The sequence below is a fragment of the Micropterus dolomieu genome, linkage group LG02, assembly GCF_021292245.1.
Source record: "Micropterus dolomieu isolate WLL.071019.BEF.003 ecotype Adirondacks linkage group LG02, ASM2129224v1, whole genome shotgun sequence".
Taxonomy (NCBI): domain Eukaryota; kingdom Metazoa; phylum Chordata; class Actinopteri; order Centrarchiformes; family Centrarchidae; genus Micropterus; species Micropterus dolomieu.
The window spans coordinates 23,261,210-23,286,590 of record NC_060151.1 but is presented as its reverse complement, the minus strand read 5'-3'; the positions used below and the strand labels follow the sequence as shown (position 1 = coordinate 23,286,590).

General features: G+C 38.4%; 3 protein-coding genes across 6 annotated transcripts; 2 read left to right on the top strand and 1 right to left on the bottom strand.

Annotated features, from left to right (window-relative positions):
• The first annotated feature begins 5,910 nt into the window (after positions 1–5,910).
• Positions 5,911–8,789, top strand: LOC123963190 (bryoporin). 3 transcript variants are annotated; one of them, XM_046039845.1, is made up of 4 exons: positions 5,911–6,032; positions 6,494–6,578; positions 6,941–7,049; positions 8,089–8,789. In XM_046039845.1, exons 1-4 carry the CDS (start codon positions 6,021–6,023, stop codon positions 8,516–8,518), a joined length of 636 nt encoding a protein of 211 aa, XP_045895801.1. In that variant the 5' UTR covers positions 5,911–6,020; the 3' UTR covers positions 8,519–8,789. The 3 variants fall into 3 exon arrangements, with proteins under 3 accessions (XP_045895801.1, XP_045895792.1, XP_045895809.1); XM_046039836.1 differs by having other exon boundaries at positions 5,946–6,032; positions 6,406–6,578; XM_046039853.1 differs by having other exon boundaries at positions 5,956–6,032; positions 6,502–6,578.
• A 64-nt stretch (positions 8,790–8,853) lies between these two features.
• On the top strand, positions 8,854–11,272 carry apnl (actinoporin-like protein). The gene is made up of 2 exons (XM_046039866.1): positions 8,854–10,004; positions 10,092–11,272. The coding sequence occupies exons 1-2, from the start codon at positions 9,904–9,906 to the stop codon at positions 10,546–10,548; spliced, it is 558 nt and encodes a 185-aa protein (XP_045895822.1). The 5' UTR covers positions 8,854–9,903; the 3' UTR covers positions 10,549–11,272.
• Positions 11,273–19,216: 7,944 nt separating this feature from the next.
• ramp2 (receptor (G protein-coupled) activity modifying protein 2) lies at positions 19,217–23,739 on the bottom strand. 2 transcript variants are annotated; one of them, XM_046043145.1, is made up of 6 exons: positions 23,618–23,739; positions 23,070–23,132; positions 22,951–22,980; positions 21,090–21,122; positions 20,751–20,928; positions 19,217–20,638 (listed from the first exon to the last, which is right to left on the bottom strand). In XM_046043145.1, exons 1-6 carry the CDS (start codon positions 23,676–23,678, stop codon positions 20,389–20,391), a joined length of 615 nt encoding a protein of 204 aa, XP_045899101.1. In that variant the 5' UTR covers positions 23,679–23,739; the 3' UTR covers positions 19,217–20,388. The 2 variants fall into 2 exon arrangements, with proteins under 2 accessions (XP_045899101.1, XP_045899096.1); XM_046043140.1 differs by having other exon boundaries at positions 23,070–23,135; positions 23,618–23,735.
• Positions 23,740–25,381: the final 1,642 nt, after the last annotated feature.

The window sequence follows — 25,381 nt, the reverse complement described above, 5'->3', positions numbered from 1 at the left end:
AGCATAGTGCAAAGGATGCTGGAAAAAATAAATAAGACCTATGACCTTATGACCTGAGGTAGGTGTATTGGTATACAGTATATACAATATGACATAGTGTGAACAGCACTGAAACAGAGAATGGTGAATAAATAAATAATAAGTGGAAACCAGTAAACAGGTGCTGATTAGAGACAGAGTTACTGGGTTATTGCACAGGAATTGTTCCTGACACTGTGAGTCAGAAATCAGCTGTTCATCAGAGTGATGGCTTGTGGGAAGAAACTGTTCCTGAGTCTGTTGGTTTTGGCGTACAGTGCTCTGTAGAGCCTACCAGAGGGGAGGAGCTGGAACAGGTTGTGTCCAGGGTGAGATGGATCTGCAGTGATGTTTCCTGCCCGTTTCCTGACTCTGGAAATGTATAAGTCCTGAATGGAGGGCAGGTTGGCACCGATTATTTTTTCTGCAGTCCTGACTGTACGTTGTAGTCTGTCCTCGTCCTTTTTGGTGGCAGATCCAAACCAGACAGTGATGGAGGTGCAGAGAACAGAAGAACAGAGAACAGAGAACAGACTGGATGATGGCTGTTTACTAACGAATCCTGCTGTTTCAGACATGCTAATCCATTCTGTCACCTGACACATCACCTGCTTGCACACCTGCTTCTCATTACTATTCAATAAATTTAGACCTATCAGTTAGCTCTTAAGGGCTGGTCACATCAGGATTTAAAATTCACTCTAATGGAATTGCCGCAATCAGAGAATCTACTCATGGAGCCGAAATCAATCTTTGCAAATGTTCCACATAGAGTTCACCTTTGTTGAAACCTGACACTCGGATTTGCGACATTGACAAATAGCAAGCTGTCGTGAAACTTAGAAGGGACAGAGAGCCACAGAGTCCAAAATGGAGGAAACAATTTTAGCTTATTAGGTATCTTGCAACATTCACTTTTATTTCACTTCATCTGGAAAGTGAAAATTCAACAGAGCAATGGCTTGCATAAAATTATAGGACAGGAGTCAATGGTACTGTACAAATAAAAATAAACATAACAAACTTCTGTCCTGTTAGCGACACACTGACTTTGCGCTAGCAAACTCGTTTTATTTTCCATCTTCATTAACTTTTTTTTGAAGGGAGTGGTGCGCAGTGGTGAAAAAAACAGAGAGCCTAAGAAATGTGTAATTCAGAGTACAATTCAAACGGGATCAAATAATTTGTTGTCTCTCGCCATTGTCTACCATACATATTTTTTCCGAAGTAAGGTCCCATGGTGGTCCACCGGAAGGGGAGGGACTTAGGCTCTCTATGCCAGGGGATGTAAAAGTAGAGTGAAAATAGAGAGATGCTCTGGAGGGTATTGTGACTGACTTGCCAGCTACAGCAGTTCACCAACTAGCCATGCAAGTAGCCACTACGTTACCCAGCTTCCCACCCCACCTTTTCACATGGATGAGCGAATTTCACTTTGTGATGTGACCAGTGCTTTACTCCTTGCCGTTTGTTTCATCCTTAGTGCTGATGACCTAACTTCATATTGCTAAATGTAAGCTTGCACTTTAAGTTAAGACCCTACCAACCATTTCTACAATGTTTAGAAGTCAATTCTGTCTTTGACTGTTACAGGGGTGTACTGTTTGTATTTATCACACACAGTGGCTATAAAGCAAACAGAAACATTGTAATGCCATTAAGGTGTTGAATGCAGTGCAATCTTTACCATTGTACAAATTAATTTGCTGTCCATGGCTCAGCTACTTTCAGTGCAATAAAGCCTTCACCGGTGACAACATGCTGACGTAACATTTCACTTCACAGTATCATGGCTGAATAGACAAAAAAATAAACAAGCAATCTAATGGAAACAGTGTTCAGTAACATGTATTAAATATTGTATTTGTTAAGGTTTCACTCAGATTTGGGGTTAATGATGCCTGCTACAATCTGTCATATGATTCTGACAAATAGAATTTATTGTGACCATTTCAACAAACCATTAACTTGACACTCACTTTTCTCATAAAAAATAGACTGAGAGAGGGATGTAAGTAAAAGTGTCTGACAGACTACAAAAGCGGCGTGAGTTACATGAGGTTGAGACACTGATAATGCAACCACTGTAATTAAATATGGTTTCATCTTTAACATACATTTATCCTTGTCATCATAACACTTTAAAAGGCTCAGCAACCTTTGAATAGAGATTACTGACATTCTGTCTTTTTGTCACCTTCTTAATTGCCTCTTATTAACTGTTCTCCAGAACTGCAAAGATAACTCTACAGCGTGATTAAATTGAACAGACTTCCATAATAAAATAAGGAGGAAATTTGAATTAATTCTGACATAAATCAATTGATGATAGTTGTGTTACTGAATGGGTCATTATGTATTGCGAGATAGAAGACGGCCACTTCTTCAGAAAATAGAACATTAGGTTTTTTTGTTTTTTGTTTTGCATTTCAAATTCCTTAAAACGTAGTTCAAAGGACACTACTCCAGACTTGTGGTTCAGTGGGGCTCTGTGAGGCTGCGATGCTCACTACACATAGAAAACAGTCTTTTGGATGGCTGAAAAATTCAGTCCTGACCTAGGAAAACAGAAGTTTGTTTGAAAATAACACATGCTATTGTGGGTCTGTTTATATCAACTCTATTTTATTTTTTTCCATTAGACATACATGGCTCTTGATGCCTAATGTTGCATCTATGATTTTTCACAGGACGTAATGAAGGGCATGCTGAATATGTAATGTTTGTCAGAGATTTTTGGTCACTGGCTAACCATCAGAAAGCAAACATTAACTGACAAACTCTGTGTAGTGCAAATGCAATTCTGCAAATGCATGTTTGGTGCCATCTGGTGACTTCAAGCATTGGAGTTGAAGGATTTAAATAAAGTTCCAGACGCCTGATGTATGGAATAGAACAGCTGCGATAATATAACTTGAATTGGTTAGATGATAATCTCAAAACACAAAAAGTTTGCAAAACACACTTAATTGGGAAGACTGCAGTGTACCATACTGTGTTAAACGGTCAAGGTAATCTTTATTATCCCACAAAAGGAAATGCATGTGGTCATAAACATCTTAGTACTACACAATGCAACAAGTACACAATACATGCACTGACAAACACATACACACACAAAAAGATTTCCTGAGCTTTGCTAGCGATATAAAATATGCATCATACAATATACAATCTAAATATATGACCTGAAAATAACAATATGCCCACAATCAAAATACAGTCTAATCTACATCAACTTGTCAGTGCTCTCTGGTGGACAAACTATGTAATGGTGACATTGTCAAACGTAGTTAGTTAGTTTCCTATATAAAAAAAATCAGCCAGTCTGTTGCCATGCACATTCATTAAATCTCATCAATTGTGATCATCACTCTTTATAAGTTGAGACCCACTCAACAAATTCACCTTTAATCTTGGTGGGGAAACTACTGTCCTTTTCCTTCTAAAATATATAACCGTCTCTTTCCTTTTCTTTACGTTGACCTCAATAAAATGATCTGAACACCACTGAATAAAATACTCTCAAAACCAACTGCTGATGAATTGTCAGATTTTAGGAACCCTATCAATGCTGTGTCATCTGCATATTTGACATAAGTGTTAGTTGAAGCAGATACTTGACAATCATTGGTTTAGATATGGGACAAAACACACCCACCCCACACACAACTTGCTGAGTGTGGTCAGTAAAGAAGTTATTAATCCACAAAGTAAGCTTGGGATTCACCAATTTGTCCACCATAAGGTGGAGTTGGGTCGTATAGAAGGCACAGCTAAAATCAGCAAACACAGTTTTGATCAGGCTCTGAGCCTGTTCAAGGTGTTCATAGATGTTATTAATCATAGTCAGCAGTGTGTCGTGCACACCTGTATTTGCACGATAGGCAAATTTGTTATGATCCAGAAGAGGCGAAACCTCAGAAAGGAGCTGTTTTAACACAATCTATTCAAAACATTTAATCACTACAGAGAACTGGGCGCATGTCATTAAGTTCCATGGGTTTGTTCATTTTAGGCATAGACATTTTTCACAGGTTAGGGACTACCGCAGTGTCAAAACAGCCTCTGGAAAGGCTGCACCAGCTTATCCTACACCTATGCCACAAGGGTTTACACTTTTACACATTAAAATATGATATAACATCCTTAATGAAATTACAGTATCCACTCTCTTGCTTTCATAATGACATTTGCCTGTTCCAATTGTATGGGGCTAGTTATGTTTCAATATTATTTGTGTGAACAGATGAGCGATCCGTGTGTAAATGTGTAATCTGTAAATACAAAACACTTTGCACAAACACAAAATGAAGATTTGTAAACTCACAAAAATATTTTGCAAATAGAAAACAAATTTCACAAATAATAAAAATATCTGTGAATATATTTAATAGTTTCCAAGTAAATGAACCACATTTGTGAATATCTTCCTAACATTTACAACAGGCATTTGTGAGTTGCATTTGTAACATGCACCGAACATATCTCACAACAACCTTTAACAAACATTCGGCTCATAGTCATGGTTTGCTTTTTGCTAAACACCGTCATTAGCTAGCCTACAGCCTGTGGCATTTTCAAACTGCTGAAATTAGCCTAGCGGCTAGCGGACTTTCCCTGTGCTCATAGCTTAATTCATTGTTATATTATATAATTATACTATTTCTTACTCACCGCTGGTTTGAATTGCTGCCTTTCCCGACACAACAACACGGTAGAATTTCAGTCTGCATTCACATTTTGTTGAAACAGCAGCCGATATTTCCTTCGCGATAGCAACAGGCTCGCACATTCAGGCAGTTCGGAGGCCGTTTTACTTTGAAATGTGGAAATGAAGTCATCAGCAGGCGTCAGCAGGCATTATCACGTGGTCTCCGAAAACAGCCGAATGACACGAGTCGATTTTCTTTCCATCGCGGAAAGTTTGTTTCAAAACTCTGTGTGTGAAGAACTGAGATTGACAAATACAGGCAGGACACACAAATGCCTGTTTGAAAGTGACAAATACTTTTCAACAATTTGTAAATTAAAACTGGACTCACAAATGCCTGTTTGAAAGTTGTAAATGTTAGGAAGATATTCACAAATGTGGTTCATTTACTTGTAAACTATCAAATATATTCACAGATATTTTTATTATTTGTGGAATTTGTTTGTGTATTTGCAGATCTGTTTTCTATTTGCAAAATATTTTTGTGAGTTTACAAATCTTCATTTTGTGTTTGTGCAAAGTGTTTTATATTTACAGATTACACATTTGCACATATAATTGAAAATCACATGCAACAAATCTAGAGCAAAAATTATGTAAATAATTTGCCATAACAAGTTCATTAGCAACTGTCAAACAATAGCTCTTTGGCTTGTATCCCTGTCATGCTCTCGTTGCATAATTTTTAAAAAGACTTTCTAATTTGTGTTTATACGCTGCCTTACAATCAACAATCTTGCCTTTAATCTTCATCTGCACTAACCTTTCCTCTCCAAACACCTTTTCTGATTAAGAAGTTGCTTTAACTCAACGGTTATTGTTCAGGAAGACCTTGACAGACTTATGTGATAGGGAATAATAACATCCTCGCAAAATTGTATGTACCCCAAAATAGCGAGCGCTGCATCTTCAATGTTATCAGTCACATCTATTACTACGTCCCAGTCCGTGCACTCCAGACTGTCCTGGAAGTCTACAGCTACATAACACATAGTTTTAGTAAGTTGCTCCTACATGGAAGAAGGGAGTGTCTCCTTTTCTACTCCACACACTCACACTACTTCACCAGTGGGAGTAGAGTCAGCAATAAAAGAATTAGTGATATAAGAGTCAGTGTGTTGAAATTTGTGACTGATGGAGGGAGGTTCCCACAGCTATCTGTGCCATCACCTGCAGAAACAACAAGCATTCAGTTGAGCAATGCCTGGAGGATTATAGTTTCAATCTAAGCAAGTCAGAGCATGTAATCTTCCACAAATGAACTGAGCTGAGCTGCAAAAGGTCCCATATGAGCAAAGAGGTGAGTTTATTGAAAAATGATGAAATGAATTAAATTAAACTAATAAAATAACATAGGAACAACAATTGAAATAAGGTTTAAACAACAGAATATATAATCTCATAATATTTCACAGCAATGTGCTGCATAAAGTTACAGTTATAGGAAAAACAATTTTCTTGAAATCATTTTTGGGCCTTCAAGGTACAGAGGTGATATCACTACCAATGTCTGGTGTGCAGGCAAATATGCTGACATTGTGATGTTCTCTAATTAATACATAATTTTATTTATTTATTATTAGTATTTTATTATTATTTATTAGTAATTTATATATTATTATTTGACCCCCTAATTAGTATTATTGATACTATTTACTGGGATGGGATATTAGGTGGCCCAAACACTTTTCGAGATGTGATTTTCCATAAGGGAAGGTGTGTGCTCATTTCATGGTGGACACGCCCGTGCTTTTGTTGGAGTACTGTAGAGGTGTAATCACACAAGGAGACTCTCTGCAGGAACTGAGAAACTTGACGCTGCTGTCTTGCAAAACTCGTGTTAAAGGTGAATAGAATTACTCTCCTACTTTTAGCAAGATTATAACTAGACTGTGTCTTAATTATTCTGTAGAAAATATATATATTTAAGCTATATTCACAATGTATATAAACGTACTAGAGCAGGTATTGATAAATTAGAGAGTTTTGTTATTGAAAAGAAGAAAATGAGCTTGGTTTGTGCATATAAAGTTTATTTGCCTTTGCAGCAATAAAAGACTTGAAATTTTCCCAATATGATTTGATCTAAAGAGGTCTTTTCTTCAAGTTATATTAAAGAAAAGTATTTAGTTACTGCTCAATACATGCTGATTGGTGAGCTATTACCGGATAAACTGTTCTAAGCTTTCAGTCTTGTTCCTCTTGCAGCCAAGATGCCAGAAACAGCAGAAGCTGTGTCAGCCACTCTCACCACCAACAGAAACTGCACTATAGAAATAACCAATGTCAGCAGTAGCTACTGCCTCATCAATCCCAAGTAAGTCTGTAAATGTATTTTACAGTTTATTACATTAAAAGTCATTCAATTAACATACAAGCAGAGAGGCCAAAACCCAATTGGATGGACAAACATGTAAAAGTATAATTAATGAATGACCTCATACAGTAACAAGCAAATATAATGTGATGAAAATTGCTATTTATAAAAACTGTTGGTAATGTAGGTCAAATTAATTTTAAAGAGCTTTTGTCTTTTGGATAAAATTAATTTCCAAGATGCAGTTCAACGCAGGTTTGGAAAGTCTATTAGTTACCTGCATCAACTTTGTTGAGATAAGTCGCTGCATAGTATCAAGGACTTTGTGTGTACTCAAGTTTGATTGGTTGCAGGGAGAAGCATTCATTTTCAAAATGCTTAATGTATCGCTTTGAAGTGCTTTGAGATTGCAATACCTGATTACAGCTCTAAAACAGCTAACTGAAAATATTAGCATGCAATGCTTTCAGAAGTACCCACAACGTTTTTTCTCTGTAATAGCCATAAATAAAGCACATATTTCTAGCATAAAAAGTCTGTTAATTCAATGTTGTTATACAGCACTTCATTACAAGTCAAGCCAGTGAAATGCCAGTGTAACAGCTATTTAACATGAATAAATTATTAGATTTATTTTAAAGACCCATGTCTTTTGGTATTTCTACCAAGCGTTTACATTTATCTAGCTGTGGCAGGACAGACCATATCTTGGATGGGTGGTTTTCATGTGTGACATCACTTTGCTGAGAACATCCACCTATCCATCATGCAGTGACACACACTGCCTCATTGCACATCGCATGCAGGTACACTCACTGTTGCTTAGAAGTCCACCGCAGTACTTGTACAGTCACACTTCATCCATCAGCATAAGGCATTTCAGGTACCCCGGAAAGTCCAACACTCAAAAAGTACACTGACAATCTCCACAAAACTTAGAAAACTCTGTTTTTTCATCAAAAGTCCGGGAAGTGTGACATGAAAGTTATCGATTGCTTGGTAGTGATGGTAAGGATGTGTCTCCTACTCTCCTGTATAGGGTATACATGGAAAGTGGCTTCTGTCACCACCCGCCCCAGCCTACAATTCGCCCCACCAAGATCGAAGTGTGCTCTTTCATCAAGAATGACAACACTGCCACAGGCGCTGTGGGCATACTGACCTATGACCTGTTCCATATGCAGAGCCGGGTTTGCTCTGAGCGCATGGCCATTATGTTCTCTGTGCCCTTTGACCACAACCTGTACAAGAACCGGCTGGCCGTGGGTGTGGTTGAGCAGTCCTGTGCCTGTGACAAAAATCTGTACAACCAGATGTATGATGGGAAAGACCTCAATAAATTCACCCGCTCTGAGACAAACGGCTGTGGGCTGGAATATAAAGCTACATATGTTGATTTGAGGGCTACAATGTCTTCCATTGGCAAAGCTATTGTAAAACTGGAGCTCTATGATAAAATGGGTCATTAGTGTAGTGTAGTCTAGTTTTTTTACTTTGTTGATTTGTACCCAACAGAATAAATAAACTTCATTTGATTTGACTACTGTTGCATGTTGTCACCCAGAGAAAAATCCAGTGGAGAGGAAGACTGATTTTGCTGTCATCTGTATTTTGCGTCCACCGAAAGATATCAATATCTGACAGCCAGCTCATTGATTCTCCATTAGCTTATTCCTTGAGCTCATGTATATTGTACACTCCCCTTTTCTTTGATTATGGTAATAAAACATTCAGACCCAATGCTTGTGTTACTTTGGATATGTTTTCACTCAGTATGCTCTCATTATTACTGATGAACAGTAATCATTTTTTAATCTCTTAGCTGGATACATCCAATTCTAATGAATAGCAACAGATGGAATATCTGCATAGATGTTTTTTTAATCGGCATGATAACAATATTGTTCTTCACTGGCTGTGAGACTCTCCATCGTGCTCTGAAGTGTGTGGTTTTTGGAATGCAAGAGATAAAACAAAAGAAAAGATAAGAGTAAAGTAGCTCCTGAGATATCTGTCTTAACTTGTTCAGGTTGCTTTTTTCTCCACAGGATACCACAGGAATGAGATTCTCAAAGCACCTCAGTCAGACAAACAGTCAGTAGGAGAAAATGAATGTGCTGAGTGAATGATCCGGCTTACCTAACAAATTAGGGTGTGGCAGTTTAATCCACAGGGAAAACACAGGGATGTTTGTGTGAGTCATAAATGTGTGTTGAAAGAGGGTGTGTACTGTCCAACTGCCATTGTGTTGCAAGTAGGAGAGTTTCTAGGTGATGGCATGCCTCCATGTTTTTCTTTTTTTTAAACTACCAACACCTCCCTTTCAGGTAACTTTTCTCATTTTGGGACTTGAGTGCACCAACAGAGGTTCTTAGCAGGTAAGTGACTTAGAACATTTGGGGGGAAAAAAACTTTGACAAGAGGCAGGACAGAGAAAGGCTCATTTGCTCATGACTCTAAGAAAAAAGCAATTTGTAGAGGCATACAGAAGCCTGATGGGGCATTTGTTTGATTTGTATCTTATATCGGTTGATAAAAGGCGTAATCATTTTCTCTAGTGTTTTCACTGCAACTTCATTACTGCATGCTACTTAGTGCTGTAATTTAAGAGGTACACTCTCTAATGAGGCAACGAGAATCTGCAGTTATTCTCTGATTGTTTACAACTGTTTTGAAATCTCATTAGCCTCTTAAATGGATCATTCGTGCCCAGCACTGTTGAAGGTCAGTATAATACTAATACAGCATGGCATCAGAGGTCAGGAGGATATTTTATATTAGAGTGCTTGTCACAGCTGTGTAACATCTGAATTACCCTTGTTTTGCAAGCAGATCTCACAGCCATTCCAACACGATGGAGTCAGCTGAAGCCGTAGCAGCCGATGTGACCAGCAAAAGAAGTGTTACTATTGAAATCTCAAATGTCACTAGCAACTACTGCCTCATCAATCCGACGTAAGTCATGTATTTTCAGGCTTATTTGAAACATATTATAAAGATAAAAAAATGTGTAAAGTATGCTTTTATTTGTGTACTGGTTAGGGTGTACCTTGACAATGGGGAGACATACAACCCACCTCAACCCACAGTGCGCCCTCTAAAGACAGAGGTCTGCACTTTCACCAAGTCCAGCGGCAAAGCAACCGGCAGCATTGGTGTACTGACCTACGACCTTTTTGAGAGGTCAAAGAATGACTACATTGAGACTCTGTCCATCATGTTCTCAGTTCCTTGGGACTACAACCTGTACAAAAACTGGTTTGCAGTGGGCATCTATAAAAAGGGCCGGAACTGTGATAAGGATTTGTTCAAGGAAATGTACTATGAGAAGAACCAGCATGAGCACGGGTTTGTCAGAGAGGAAGCCACTGGCTCAGGAATCAATTATGTGGGCAACTACCTAGATATCAAAGCTACCATGGGTCCCTTGGGCAAAGCCATCATGAAGGTAGAGGTATGGGATAAGCTTTTCACACCCATTGGCCAGCAGGCGTACTAGAGACCCCTCCTCACCAGTATTTCTGTCATGAGTCCCAGCATCAAAATTCATCCCTTCATCTCAAGCTTTTAGCTGACAGACTCTTGCCAATACAGTCAACACGCATGATTTAACAGATGTATTGTTGCTGACATGTGTCTGTATACCTGGGTATTACCCTTCGGTAAATCTGCTTAAGATCAGAGTTTAGTTTGTTTATAAATCCAGGCAGCTATAACCCCCCCTTTATAGTCGAAGCCCCTGTCTGTTTCAATAGCAATCGGTTTTAAAATGGACTCTTTAGAAATGAAAATCAAAGGATGACTCACCAAAGAACCAGGGCACATAGCTTAATAAAACAAACTGAGAGCTTCTCTATATTTACCTTGACACTGTAGTCTGAGGAATAAAGAAAGCCTTTTGCAGAACCATTTGTGTATGTCTGTTGATTGAGTTGAGAAAAGCGCAAAAGTGCATTAAAAGAAAGAATTAAATTTTTTAATCTAAAATGATGTTGTTTGTGCATGCATACTATGCAAAATATTCTATGTGTGTTTGCAATGGATTCAGAGGGATCACTTTGAAGTGAAATTTAGATTTGAACAGAATCAAAGACTGCGTAATTTCTTTCTATAGGGGTTGTATGAGTTCAGCAGGGACACACCCTTTCTCGTGTTGCCCAGCATCAAAGCACATCCATCACTGTATTAACAGTACACCAAAGGTTCTAACATTTTATAGAGGTTAGTTTAACATGAATCACATTTAAAAAAGTTAATCAAATAGTTGGCACTTTGTTCAAAATAAATATTATTGTGATTTTTCAGAACATAAAATTGTTGCATCTTTTCTGCTTTTCTGTGAAGATTTTCCATTGTTGTTGTTTTTTAGTAACCTCTAGCTAAATTACAAGACACCAGAGACTGAAAAGACTGATCTGCAGTAAATATATTCTAAGTAATATCTACACAAATTCCTAGATGAAAACAAATAGTCAATTCTTGGCTAAATAAAACCTTGTGTTATTAAAATCTCAGATTATTTAGATAAACAGGGTTTAAATTGGGTTCAGTTATGCGGTTATTGTTCAAAACTCATTCACTGGTTCATTTTTCTGAACCAGTAAACTCAAGGAGAAAATGACTAGATACATTTGCTGTTTTTGTGGTAATGATCTTGGCAGACTTTGAGGTAGTGGTGAATGACACAGGAATGGGTTTAGGTAAAGACCCTAGTATGACTGCTCAGCAACTCATTACACTTACTAAAAGCTTTATAATTCTTTAATTGGGTAGAAATGATCTTCTTAATTTGTTGTATCTCCATCAAATAACTTGTTTTGCAGTAATGCCACAGCCAATTTTGTGTAGGATACAGTCATTAACTTTAGGACAATATGAGTCTACAGGCAGGAGGCAGTATATCAGCTCTTAATTTACATCGCAGGCAAAGTTACCAGGGTCCCCCGATTCTATTCAAAATCTCAATACTGCATTCTTGATAATGTTTTCCCTTTAGATTTATGATGCTTTTGCTGCATTAACTGTTCCAGCCACAAAGATCAAAGGTTTTTGCTCACTGTCAGAGTTGCATTTTCATAAAAGCCATACATAATACAGTGGCGTTAACTAGGCCTGTTTAGGCTCAATCCCTGAAGCATTGTTGGGTAGTGTATTGCAGAAATGTTCCTGTAAACAGATGGAGACAAAAGAGAAACTTTTGTTTGTCACAGCAAGTTCCAACACATTCCTTTCATATTTTGCCTTTCAGTCTCTCCTCTCTGTTTACTATACCTGCACATAAGCCTTCTTTCATGTTTTGTATTGTATTGTTTACAGTGTGCATTTGTGAGTGAGTGCTTTTGTGTTTGCGTTTGCATTTGTACGTACAGTAAATGTGTTTGCACGCTTTCGTGATGAGCATCTCTGAGTATTGGTACAAAATGCACCTGGGCATGCAGAGATACATTCTTTTGTGCATTATGTAATTTCTATTTAGCAAGTCAAAATCTTTCAAGAACAGAGTAGGATTAGACTTCTTAAACAGGAAACAAAAGATATGTGAAAAATGTATTTCCAGGATGCTCCGCATTTGTGGATTGAAACTGATGCTATTTACCACCAAGCAGGAGTGAATCTGTATCTGGGAGTGAATGTTTGTCATGGTAAAAGCTTCTAATCCTTCCAGGATGTTAAGATGAAAGAGAGGTGGATGAGTTCAGGTGCACCACCGAAGTCAACACCTTGGCATGTCTTTTCATCCAATAAAAATCAGCTGATCACACTAAACAACATTAAGGCTCCAGTTAAACTTAGTGCATGGAGATGAGCGAGAAAATGAGAAAGAAATTGGATTCCTGGAAAACATGATTTTACCAAGAAATTCTTACAGCCTGTTACAGTCTTTTAAAAATATTTCTTGGTATTTTCTGTATTTTGACAACACATGGGTTAACTTTTAATTAATTTACTTTGTTGAAATGTTTTTGTGCTATCAATAGAAAAAGGTTGAAATGTAAAGTTACACAGCAGCATGCATCTCCTCTCCCTGTTATCATCACCACCTATTATAAGAACGTGCAGTGGTCTCTTCAGAGCATGAAGAAAATGATTTAGTCAGATATGAGTCAAATCATAACATATGTCTCCATTAAATATTCAGCCTCCATGTTTGTCTGAATTTCAATCATTCTATTCGCTTTGACACTAAGTCTACAGTACACGAGAACTGTACTGTATATTGACTCAAACTGGGAGTGTCCAAAAAGAAGCATAAAATGACTATATTTCAATGACCTGAGGTTTGAAAGTGAACCACCGACTTTTAACAGCCTAAACCACTGCATTCCCATGACCAATGATCCAATGAGCAATAAATTACACATTGTTCTCTCTCAAAGGGAGTAGAAAAATACTACACATTTTGAGTGCCTTCAACTACTAAATATGCTCTCAAAGACTGCCATCTAGAGGCCATCGCTGATATCAAGTGCACTCTAAATTTACAGTTTATATACTCAAAGCACACCTGGCAAGTCTTGAAAAAGGAATTTATTTCCATGCTATTTTTAGAACTCTGTTCAAAATATTTTCTAGATTCTACTTGACAGTAAAATATAACGTATACATTCAGAAGGGTCAAGAATCTGGAAAGGACTGGTTTTTAGGAGAAAAGCTGTCTTTGTGTCCTTAAACCACATAGCCATGAGCAGACAGTGGTATCACTGTGGCTCACCACTGTCTTCTTCTGCTATTCTTGGCTCCAAACAGTTCTTGACATCCAGCAGGGTCTGGTACTCACTCTGTGTCTGCCCTGATGTGTGTCAGGTTTGCAACAGGAGCCTGCAGCCCTATCATCTGAGCTCAATTACAGGCCTCAGTCTCAGTCAGGTTGCCTCACAAAGAGTCTACATAGATAAAACAATAAAGTCAGATATTTTTAAGATAAGCTGTAGTTGCATTGTTCTGAATGTTTGTTTTGTTTTTCAAAATTTCACTTGGTCAAATTTTGCTGACTGTTAATTAATAATAATAATTTCTTTGGATGAGATGTGAGGGTCAAATGTCATGTTATTCCTAGCAGGCTTTGGAAACTGTCTAATCATGTTAGTTTGTTATTTTGGATCTTCTCATCGTGCAGAATGACACATACGTGTATCATGTAACAATAGAGATAACTTAATGACAGGTACTCAAATTTTTCTGTTAAATTATGTAAACTAAATTAGCAGCAATAATATTTTTTTCTTTTGAAGATGTAAGATCCAAACACCCACACAATGTTACTACTCAAAGCATCTATAATGAATATTTTTATGTTAATAACGGATCGCAACACGCTTCCAGTGATGATCCCACAGAGAATCATCTGACTCTGCCTGGCACCAAACAGCGAGACAGACAAAGTTAACAACTAGATGGTGAATATAGTGGAGAATTTATCAGCTTCAGAGTCAGATATTTCACTCAAGTGTTAGTGGAAACCAAACACAAAACTAAAACAGGGTGTTGGTTTTACATTCATCCACAGCTTGTTTCCACTGCACCAAAGTGACGAAATGCACATTTAAATTATCCATGAGTGAATTACTTGCTAGAGACTAGCAAGTAATAGGATCAAGTCTTCAGTGACAATGTGAGGTGATCTCCCTTTAGCACCTACGTTATTGCACATGCTTATTTACTCATCTTTTGTTTCACCCTTTTTGCCTTAATGAACTAACAGACCCAGCAGCTCCTGCTTTATTTGTCTTTTGCCAACTATTATATCGTTTAATATTAGAGCCCGACCAATTTATCGGCCGTCCGATATTATCGATATGAGCTAACTGCATTTAATCGGTATCTGCAGTTTATAACAGCAGATATATGACAATTAAAAAAAGAAACAGAGAGTCAGATCCTTCACTCATATCATGAGTGTTGCATAGTTTGCCCACTAGTTGTTGCAGCTCCACTATTAACAACACTGCCTCAACACAAAAACCACAGAAGAAAACAATCAGCTGACCAGAGTCTACCGCCTGTCTGCAGTTGCAGTCGGCGTGTCTGAAATTATTAAATCAGAGCGGACATGTCAATAAACTGAGCTGAACAAGAATCTACTCCCTGAGCTGCATCCACTTCCTTTGCATGTGACGACTCAGCCAGCAATGCATGTCAATGTATTGTTTTAATTTCCTGATTCTGGTGATCCCATCTCCCTCTGGTAGCGGTGTGGTAGCAGGTCTATTTTTTTTTTTTTTTCCCAGGGATAAATCTCTCAGGATCTTACTGCACTGTCAACCAACAATATTGACCTTCACAGGTTGGTGCAGGCCCTGCTCCTTTTCCATCATCATCAAAGAAATGAGGAAAAAAAGAGGAAAATTCCTTCCTCTTGTCACTCAGATTTTCAGCTGGCAGAGCAACACAGTTGGTCATGCAATGTATTTCTTTCACTTTATTCTGGCTGATCGAGCTGCAGTTTTGATGTCAAACCTACTTGAATATACAGTTATCTGCTGCCAGTTTGGTGTCATCCAGCTGACGGGTCAGCTCTGACAAAGCAGTGCCAGCTGCCTGGATCTCACACAACAAAGTAATTACTCTTGTCACACTGAATGACTCGCATCAATGCTTGCAATCTTTTAATTTCCATCAAGTCTGGCAAAACTCCAGCAAGTGCAACAATAACTAGTCAGTGAGAAAACATGTAATCCAAACAGATTTTTATGAATGAAGACATCTATAAATCCCATGAGATATCAATATCTCATCAATACCTTGGCATAGACTCCAGGAAGCTGACCCTCTCTGGCCAGCTGTAGAGATTAACCAGCAGTTATTGATGCTGCTGTATGCTCCTTCACATGAAGCAGTGAAGTTGACACTGTCAGCCACCTCTATTATTTCCAGAGGCAAAGTCCCCAGCTATACTACTAAGGCTGCCAAAGGAACCAGCAGTTGATGTACAGATGCCCTTACCCGCTGTCCTTCCAACCACTCTGCCAGATCTCTGGGACATAACAGGCATCGGCTCCCAGAGACCCTGACAGAGCTCCAGAGCCAAGAACCACCACCCTGCAACTGGAGACACAGCTGTAGGATCATGAGTGTGATCACTACTGCAGAGTGAGGAAGGTCTCTGGTGTCTTCTGAAAACACTGTCTCAATTCTAGAAAAAATATATATGTGTATTCATGTGTGTGTCATACATCTTCTTATTTCTAAGATAAAATAAAGCCTCTATGTGTAGGATTAGAAATGGGCTAATTTTGGTGGAGCACTGTGGCAGGCAGCAATGAAACAATTAAAGCAATAAAACTATTTCCAATTATATTTTATTTTAAATTGGAAATAGATTTATTTTGTGGAAACACCACAAAATAAAACTGAAAAACTGCTTAGCCTTAGTTCTAATTTTACTTTTATTTTCATTATCACTAAGTTATAATACAATATATGTATAAATGGTGCTTTTGCAACCTTTGTACAATAGGCCGAAATTTATTTTTATATTGTTTTATGTTCTGTCAATTATAAACACATATTTTTTTTGGCTTAGTTTAAATATGTTTAACAGTAAATACCTTCCCCAATCACACATACTGTACCTAATATTTTAATCTTCTCAGTGAGTTTAATCCAAGTATTCCTGGTTCATTTTGCCTTTATTTTCCTAATATGTCAATCAAAACTTTCTCTGTCAGTTATAATATTACAAAATATATCTGGAGGAAGACAGACATGCTCCCTGGCCCATTTCAGCCCCACAACATCAAGTCAACCCACTTCAGTGTCAGCACAGATCATTGAAACTGAGGCCCGTGGGATTGTGTTCACATCAGCTGATTTATATACAAGTTGAAGCATCTCAACATGTTACATAATCATGCTGTGGCATAGCTGAGGGGCTGGAGAATAACCTCTTGGCCTCATATACTGCTTTAAAGGATTTTTGGTGATCTATGTATCAAAGACTGAGCGCACCAATTTTGAATCGTAAACATTTACAGTACCTGACATTATTGTGTAGTTAGTTACATAAAAATATGACAATGTTTTTATATATTTAGAAATATTACTCTACATGACATAAGAAAATTTTCCATGTTAAAAAAAACATTCCGTAAGGTGGGTTTTTTTGCGTTTTGGCGCAACTGCCATTTCAGAGTGTCTCTTCATTCACTGCCGTTGTAAATAAGCAGAGCTGTACACATGCATTTGTTATGATTACATTCCTTATGCTCAAAAGCTAGCAAGTCGATAACGTTGCTAACACAGCCAAACACCAAGCAAGTGTAACAACACAAGACACAGCAATATTACTTAATAGTCCAACAGCAAGCTTGTGCAAAGTTCTCACCAACATCCCGGAGCCTCTTGCTTGGTCACTCTGTTCTGTGATGGAACCCACCTCTCACTCAAAGAGAACACGCATTTAATTGTGCATATCTTTAAGCCTTAATATAATTTAAATGGGTGAGTTGTATAAACATTCTAAATTCATTATAATGAGAATAGCTTGCATGGCACATACCCCAAAAAAGGTTTTTAGCTTTACTTTCAGGGTATGAGGTCCACTAAATATGCACTGTAGATTTTCTTCCACTGGCCCCGACTGGGACCCATAGACATTGTGATGATGTCACAGATTTTTAAATTGCTTTTCTTAGTTCGAGGAAAGTTTTACAAACATAAAACCTCCATGGATCAACAATTCTTAATAGAAAGAGTCATAATTTACCTTATTTGCAGTCTGAGGTGTCCTTTCAACGGTTTTACAGTCTTTTTTTATTGGTGGTCTATGAGGAAAAAGGGTTTGGGGCCACAGGGCTGAGTGGCAGCGCCATATCCAGGTCTTACTATACATCCATGGTTACCATGGTATGGTAACTGCATAACACTCTAACTCTAACCCTAGAACTGGGGAACATGGGACACTGGGAACATAGCACCCTTTGTCAGTTCCCATTATGTGCCATATAAGTCTGGGGAACATAGGATCCTGGAAACAATGACCCCTCCATGGGGAGTAAAAGTCCATACATCAGCTTAGAAATCATAAAAAAACGCCCCTTTTACTTCACAACTTGCCTGAGAATCATCATGTTTTTAGGGTTTTTTAAGTGTTTAAGTAATATATTGATAGTTGTCTCACATCCATGGGTACATTGCAAACAGGAATTGCTAATAGAAATAAACAGCACACTTTTAACAGTGGTAGTTTGAAAAAAAAAAATGTAAACAAATATAGACTAAAATGGGGCCTGAAGTTGTAGCCTCACAACATACTTGTTAGGTATTATAGAACATAGGGTAGTTAGGTAAATTAGCTCTCAACTTTGTTCACTAGTTACTGAATGCAAGGCATCTTTTTATATCTATAGACTACACTGTTTGCCTGTATACAAAGATAAGCAGCAATGGGTCATCCAGGAGTTACGATGATCCTACTGTAGCTCAAGAAAAAACTAATTTTGAGTTAACCTCTTTTAACATTTACTGTGTTGCTACTGAGTCATAACGCAGTTTGTCACTGCATCACCCACTAGAGGGCAAGGTTTCCTGTCTGAAAACAAACTCATGTCCTGTATATTGACCTTGGGTATATGACTGATCGCACGCACATATTGTTTAGTGAAACAATTCATGTAATGTGACTTATAAAATACAATTATTGTTTTCACAATCGCGTCTTGTATAATGCAATCAAAAATGGTTTCTGGCTTGCTGTAGCAATAAGGATTAATGCAGAATTGGATGAGATCAGAATGGGGTGGGGATGAGGATGACCTGACATCTAGAGAGGAAGAAGGTCACCAAACACACTTTCCCACCCAGCCCTGCAAGACAGACACACACACACATACACGAAAACACAGACCCACCCTGCAGAGTTGTGTTTGCCAGATGAGGGCGTGATACATGGCTGCTGTCACTGCTTCGTTCACTGCTTCCTACATCAGCATAGCAACTACACCACAATATACTGTGCTGCTAACTGATGACATGATGAAATACTACCTGAGGCACAAAGCACTGTCATTTGCACTGCACTCAAGGGAAAGGAGTGTTTAATCAAATACTGACGAAAGTTAAAGGCTGTTTTGCCAGAATGATGCAGCAATTCTCTTTATGTATCCTTGTGAACATGAACAAATTTTGATGGTTTTCATTTATCTACAGGAGTAAAAATAAGCAACGGCTAAGAATCCAACTGTAGATTTAATTGTATAAAATATAAAACAGTATATCAAAATACATACAGTACATGGTGTGAGAGCAGGCAGAATGTGTTCTCTCAGACGGTACAGTAAGTCCATTAAGTCCTGACAATGGCAGAAATATAACACAGTATATAAATAAACATTTTGTTCCAAATCTAAAAGCACTTACAATGGCTTTATCGTCATTCAAGGCTAAGCAATACATAACGACATTATCATGATTCAAGCAAAAGATAACCTAACCTTTATCTTCCTGTCATTGCTCAGTGTTTATCACTATGCTGCACAGACAATTTCAATGTCTTTTCGTCATCACTTCAATTAGCTCATATGATCATGAAGATTTTCACTATTTGGACAGAGGACAGTACTAAAGGATTTCTTACTGTTCTGAGCATACCCACTCATCTGTAACCTCTGTCCCCAAACCTTACATACACTATGACTCACATAACCAGATCCATGCATCAGATTATACTAATTTTTTTATCCCTCCCTTTGCACATACAGAAGACCCTTTTCATAGATCTAACATGGACACATACCTGCAGACTTAAAAGCAGTTTAGGTCACACATGTCCTCTGCATACATTGTCCAATTGTCCAATTAGTGGCTCAAAGCAGAGTTACGTTTGCTCAGTAGCAACAAAAAATGCATAAGAAGTGTTCAGCAATAAAAAATACTTTGTCTTTGTTTTTCTTATCAACACAATTGTTGTCCACCATAATGAGGACTGTCAACACAAATATAGTTTCTCTAGGTTCTCAAATAAAAATCAAGCTCTGTTTTCTGAATAGTGTGTGCAAATTGGATGTGACCAATATATAAATCAGGTGGTTGAAAACAAAACTTCTGTCACAGTCTGGTACTGTTGCAATAATTGGGATGTCACTGATTATGACATTCACTCTAAATCAGTGTCATTTTCTCGTTTCCTCTGTGGCTGATATCTCAGAAAAGTTGTAAAGCGCAAGTACACTTGTCAGAAAGATTAAGTCCTCTGTAAGGTCACTGGTGAGTTGAAAGCACATCAGCAGTGTATGTGTAAACAAGCTATAGTCCTCAGGTTGGGATAGGGAGAGCATTGGTCAGAAACCAAACACGATTTTGTCTTCTTGGTGACTGTGAGCATCGCAGGAAATTAGGATTTTCAGGAGCTACCATCCCCATTCTTGGTCTTGAGCACCACTAGGCTAACCATGACAGGGATCAGGCAGATGGGAGTTATCACTAGCGCAAAGACGATGACTGGTTGTGGGTCGCTTAGCTCCTCTGTAGGACAAGCATTGAAATACCGGGTGTGAATGTTCACGAAGGTCTGTTCCACCAGAGGGTTGGGCCATGGGATCAAGAGACAGTCAGATATCTCCTCTGTGCAAAGGCTTAGGTTACTATACAATCTGCAGTGTAGAGAGAAGGAGTGTGTGGAAGATTAGTCCAACACTGGTAAACATTTAACAATACTTTTAAGTAAAATATGATTAAGTGCAAATATAAATACAAACTACTTACCCACTGACATTGCCCCAAAGGCACCAGCCAGTGCTGTTTAGTGAGCTCATTGCAATTTCAAAATTGTAGAGACATAGATAGTCAAACAGTTTGGAAAGGCAATCCATTGTTGGTGCACCTTGATAATAATTACAAACGTCGCAAAAATTCTCACAACGGTGAGAATTATTCCCACAAGCTGCATGAATTAAAAGAAAGTTAGAAAAATAATGAGATTAGAAAATGATGATAAAGATATATTGGACATCTTCAAAAGATCTCCATTAAATTGTTCACAGAAGTTCACAGAATCATATGTGGTTGTATGGCTATCTAAGGTTATAAAGTAAAGTTACCTACCAAATGACAAAGGATGATCTAGAAAAGTAGCATCTAAAACGGAGAAAAATAAGATTTTTAGATTAAAAACCTTTACATAGTAGTAGACCATCTAATTCAGTTCATTTAAGAAGTTCATCAAAGACATGCATCGAAGCAAAAAAATAGTATTTTTTGTCTATTGTAGCTCATGAGCTCCTTCACATTCTGAGGCAAACATTTGCAGCTGTAGAACGGAGACCACACACTCACCGGAGAAAAAGGAGAGGAATACCCCAATGAAACCAAGTGCTCCCTTCATGTCAGAAAAAATGAATAAAGGTGCGTTTTTCCCAACTGATAACCATGTATAATAAACCTGAACTTCTTAGATTGTGTACAGCGAGGCATAACAGGAAACCCGACAGGATGGAAGAGACGCAGTGTAACCTTCGGTTACCAGATGTCCAAACAGTGTTACCCGCGGTTACCAGATGTTCTTCGAAGAGCTGTCTGACGGCCCTGTGCCTTGGCACTCTCTCCAACACACGTTTCTTTAGGATTTTCTTCCTCTTTTAAAGGGGTGGAGGCAACAAAGATTGTCCTCTCCATTCTCCCAAATAAAAGGGAGCACACCCAAGCTGGGCTGGACTCACATCTGAAAACCCTTTACTCTTTAACTCTTGTTCTGCTTTTTAGTCTCAGTTTCTCACAGTGGAAGGCCTGGCCAGCTCACAGCATGTGATTTATTTGCCTTTTGGGCTGCCTCTGCCAAATAGGAAACATAAGTAAACATTTAGGGCTTAGAGTTTTGGGGTGGATGTAATCATGACTCTGCAGGGTGTGCTGTGCAGACAGACATGGTTTCATATTTAGGTTAATTTGACCAAACCTTGAAGAACTTATTAGTCAGAGTTGACCAGCTGTTTTAAAGGCCAACTATCTTTGCACACACATACAATTGAAGAAAACAAACTGACATTCTTTACCACAAGTGTGGGAACCTTTGTTTTTCATGTCTTGAGGAGCTCATGAGTGTGCTACATCTGTTCAGTTGTTTCTCTCTGTCACCATTCACCACTTAAAAGAGCAGTGTCAATGAGGTGGTTTCATTGATTAAATGAAAAACAAAATGTATGGTTCATGTTTTCTCATGACCAACTTGTTAATTTATGTCACTGAATCCACATGTTGGGCCTCTCATAACATCTGTTTGCCGAGCAGCATTTTGATTTAGTAATGACATCAGGAAATGTGCCTTTTCAGCAAAGGAGGAGCTCAGAGTTGGGGGGAGTTGGCAGGAAAAGGAGGGGGGACAGTCAGGGGAAAGAGAAAAAAAACGAAGGCACAGGATGAGGAACAGTGAAAGGGGCTCTGCTCCAAAGTTCTAGTTGTTTCACAACTTGGAGTTCATGCGTTGATCACAGACGTTGCATGGGGTGAATGACGAACAAATTCAGGCAGTTGAGCCAGGTGGGGGCTGCTCATAATGAGGTTTAAGTTAACCTTTAACCCCAAACCATTATGGGCCTCGTGTCTACTGCTGTTGACCCCTCACTTGTGGAGACCTCCCCGGGAGTTTGTCTTGGTTTCTCATGATAATACACACAAGGAGATCTTGGCAGAAACCAGGATCTCTGAGTTCTGCTTTCTGTGTTTGTCAGTTCCAGGCCAGGCAAATGAGTTTAAGGAACTGATCCAAAACAATACCCCAGTCCCCCTGTCTCCCCCAGTGACAGACATGTAAGTGAGTCTATAATGTTATTTTTCATTCTTATTTTACTTATCTGTATTTTTTTTTACGTTTATTTCACACTTGCTTTGGCAGTGTAAATTTTTGTTTGTCATGCCAATAAACACCATTTGAAGTGGATTGTCGAACAGAAAAGGGTTGTAAACTTACTGGCATTTGTGGTCCCTGTTGAGTGATAACCTGTAGAGAAAGGAGGTCAGGTTAGTCAAAGTATTTGTGGTCATGCATGAGATATAGCTATTTCCTTTTATTCTTTCAAATAAAAATACCTGTTGTTGTGGTAGGTTCCACCAGTGACTTTTCATTAACCAGACAAACCACTGTTGTGCATCCTGCTATAAGACAAATTAACAGGAATTATTAGACTGAATTATGATAGGTAATCCTGTATGCACATTTCAGAACTTGTAAACTATTGGAAGTAAAAAGTTCAACGCATCCTCTCTTTGTCTGCCACTGCTTAGAGGAAATAATAATATATTCAATTTAAGAACATTTAAACTATATTTCCCGCCCACAAAAATAAATTAATAAATTATTCAGTAAATAGGAGAGAATAATAACTAGTTAGCATGAACACAAAATTCTTCAAAAAACAAACTCATATGATGTCTCAGTTTGATGAAAATCAATCAATGACTCTTAAACCCAACTGTTTAATGATAAAATTTAATCATGAGACTCGCTAAGCTCCTTTATGAAAGCCACTCAATCACTGAAAGTCCCTAAGCATTCCTCTTGAGAGGTGAGATTGAGGACAAGTAAAGAAGTTATATCATAAGAGTGAAGAAATGGACAGAATAAATCCTCTACTTACCCCAGATGAGAAGAGTCACAAAACACACAGAAAACATAAATGAGAAACTAGTGGCTGTCATTTTGTCTGCCAATGCTCTGTCCGTCTTCCCTGGTGGGTGCGGATTACATATCTCAACCTTTTTGCAGGAAGGCTCTATAAAATAACAGGAAGCACTCATTTCCTATGATGGGCGGATTCACACAACAGGACGGTGAGCCTCTGATAAGGGTAGAACGTCTGTGGTCCACTGGTGCACTACCATCACACTCTCTCTCTATCTATCTATTTCTTTCTCTCATCCCGCCCTGTTTTTAAACAGAAAGAGAGAAGTTGGGGAGAGCCTACCCTCTGTTTTTCCATCTCCCTTTCTCTGTATCTACTAGCCTTTGACTTTACTTCACTTTTTTTTAGTACAAGCAACAATTAGAATGAGCGAATTAATTAATTTTTATTATTGTGTCATGCACATAATTACAGAAGACACCAAAATAAATAAATAATATAGCCAGGTCCAGAGAACATCATATACAGTGTGACCCAAAAGTAGCAGTTGAAAGTAAAAACAAAATTGCACTCCTTTGTCATTGTTGGATCATGATGTTCAGTTTCTTCATTGTCAAAACTTGGTACCCACAATGCAACTTGACTGCACACAGTTCGGGCCCACTAGTTTAAGCAGAGTTGAGGAGCGGACTACAGAGGTCTTGTAAGCTCACTTCCTTCGAACTCCTCGTTCCTAGATTTTTAAACTTGTAGTCTTCAGCCCCAACCACCACTGATTCAAGTGACATCACTTCATGCAATTTATCTGATTTCATCATAGACTGTGTAAAACATGGACTTACAGTATGCCGCGTTCTAGACCGGTCGGAACAGGGAAATTTCCAAGTTGAAATATCCAATATCCGACCTGAAAGCATTTCAGGTGAATGGTGGTGCATGACGCCAAATGTAAACAATATAAATGGCTGACCGTGACAAACCTATGTTTCTTTGGCAAGTTTATGCACAGTGCATTTAGTGTTAATAAAAAGGATGGCAGTCTATGAAGATTCTCAGTCATCCAGGTCATAGTTATCCAACGAAGGTTAAAGTCAAGGGCAACTGGACTTGGTTGAAGATACTGGAAGACGTTTCGTCCCTCATCCAAAGGTCTTCTTGGATGGAGATTGGATGAGGGACGAAACGTCTTCCAGTATCTTCAACCATTAAAAGAGTAATAGTCCACATGGGAACAAATTACACAATTCAATCTGATTTTAACCATCTTTTTAATTTCCTAAATCACGGTGGAAAGTCTGTTTTTATCACAGGTCCCATTCCCACAGTTGGGAACAGCAGTACTAGTTGTGTTACACCATCAGTGCTGATGACAAGCAACCTCTTCCCACCACCTCTGGATCTGACGTCACACTGAGCTTCTGTGGTTAAGAGAGGGAGCTCCAGTGGGAAATTGATGCACTCATCCACGTCACTGAAGAATGAGTACTCTTTCTCAGCTGCTAGTCTTGGGAAAGAGCCAGGCTTGGGGCCAAAATTGCTTCCACATTTTATTTCAGATAAAGGAGACCGCTCTTTTTTATGTAACTGACTAAATGTTTTTTTTAAAACACACATAGACGCTTAAATAGGCTACATTTGGATCAAACTTTCAGTATGAGTAAAGTTAAATTGCTGAATGGAGGAGCTAAAAACATTTCAAATGTTCTGTTGAGGTAAGGTAGAATGAAGTGAGAAGTCAAAGTTTACTTGCCGCACCTCTTTTCAATGAATAAAGGCTTC

Coding starts and splice junctions, on each gene's coding strand:
- LOC123963190 (XM_046039836.1), top strand. CDS start 6,464: ATGGTGGACACGCCCGTGCTTTTGTTGGAGTACTGTAGAGGTGTAATC. Junction 6,579..6,940: donor TTGCAAAACTCGTGTTAAAG/GTGAATAGAATT, acceptor TTCCTCTTGCAG/CCAAGATGCCAGAAACAGCA. Junction 7,050..8,088: donor TACTGCCTCATCAATCCCAA/GTAAGTCTGTAA, acceptor TCTCCTGTATAG/GGTATACATGGAAAGTGGCT.
- apnl (XM_046039866.1), top strand. CDS start 9,904: ATGGAGTCAGCTGAAGCCGTAGCAGCCGATGTGACCAGCAAAAGAAGT. Junction 10,005..10,091: donor TACTGCCTCATCAATCCGAC/GTAAGTCATGTA, acceptor TGTACTGGTTAG/GGTGTACCTTGACAATGGGG.
- ramp2 (XM_046043140.1), bottom strand. CDS start 23,678: ATGACAGCCACTAGTTTCTCATTTATGTTTTCTGTGTGTTTTGTGACT. Junction 20,929..21,089: donor AGATCATCCTTTGTCATTTG/GTAGGTAACTTT, acceptor TAATTCATGCAG/CTTGTGGGAATAATTCTCAC. Junction 20,639..20,750: donor CTTTGGGGCAATGTCAGTGG/GTAAGTAGTTTG, acceptor TCTACACTGCAG/ATTGTATAGTAACCTAAGCC.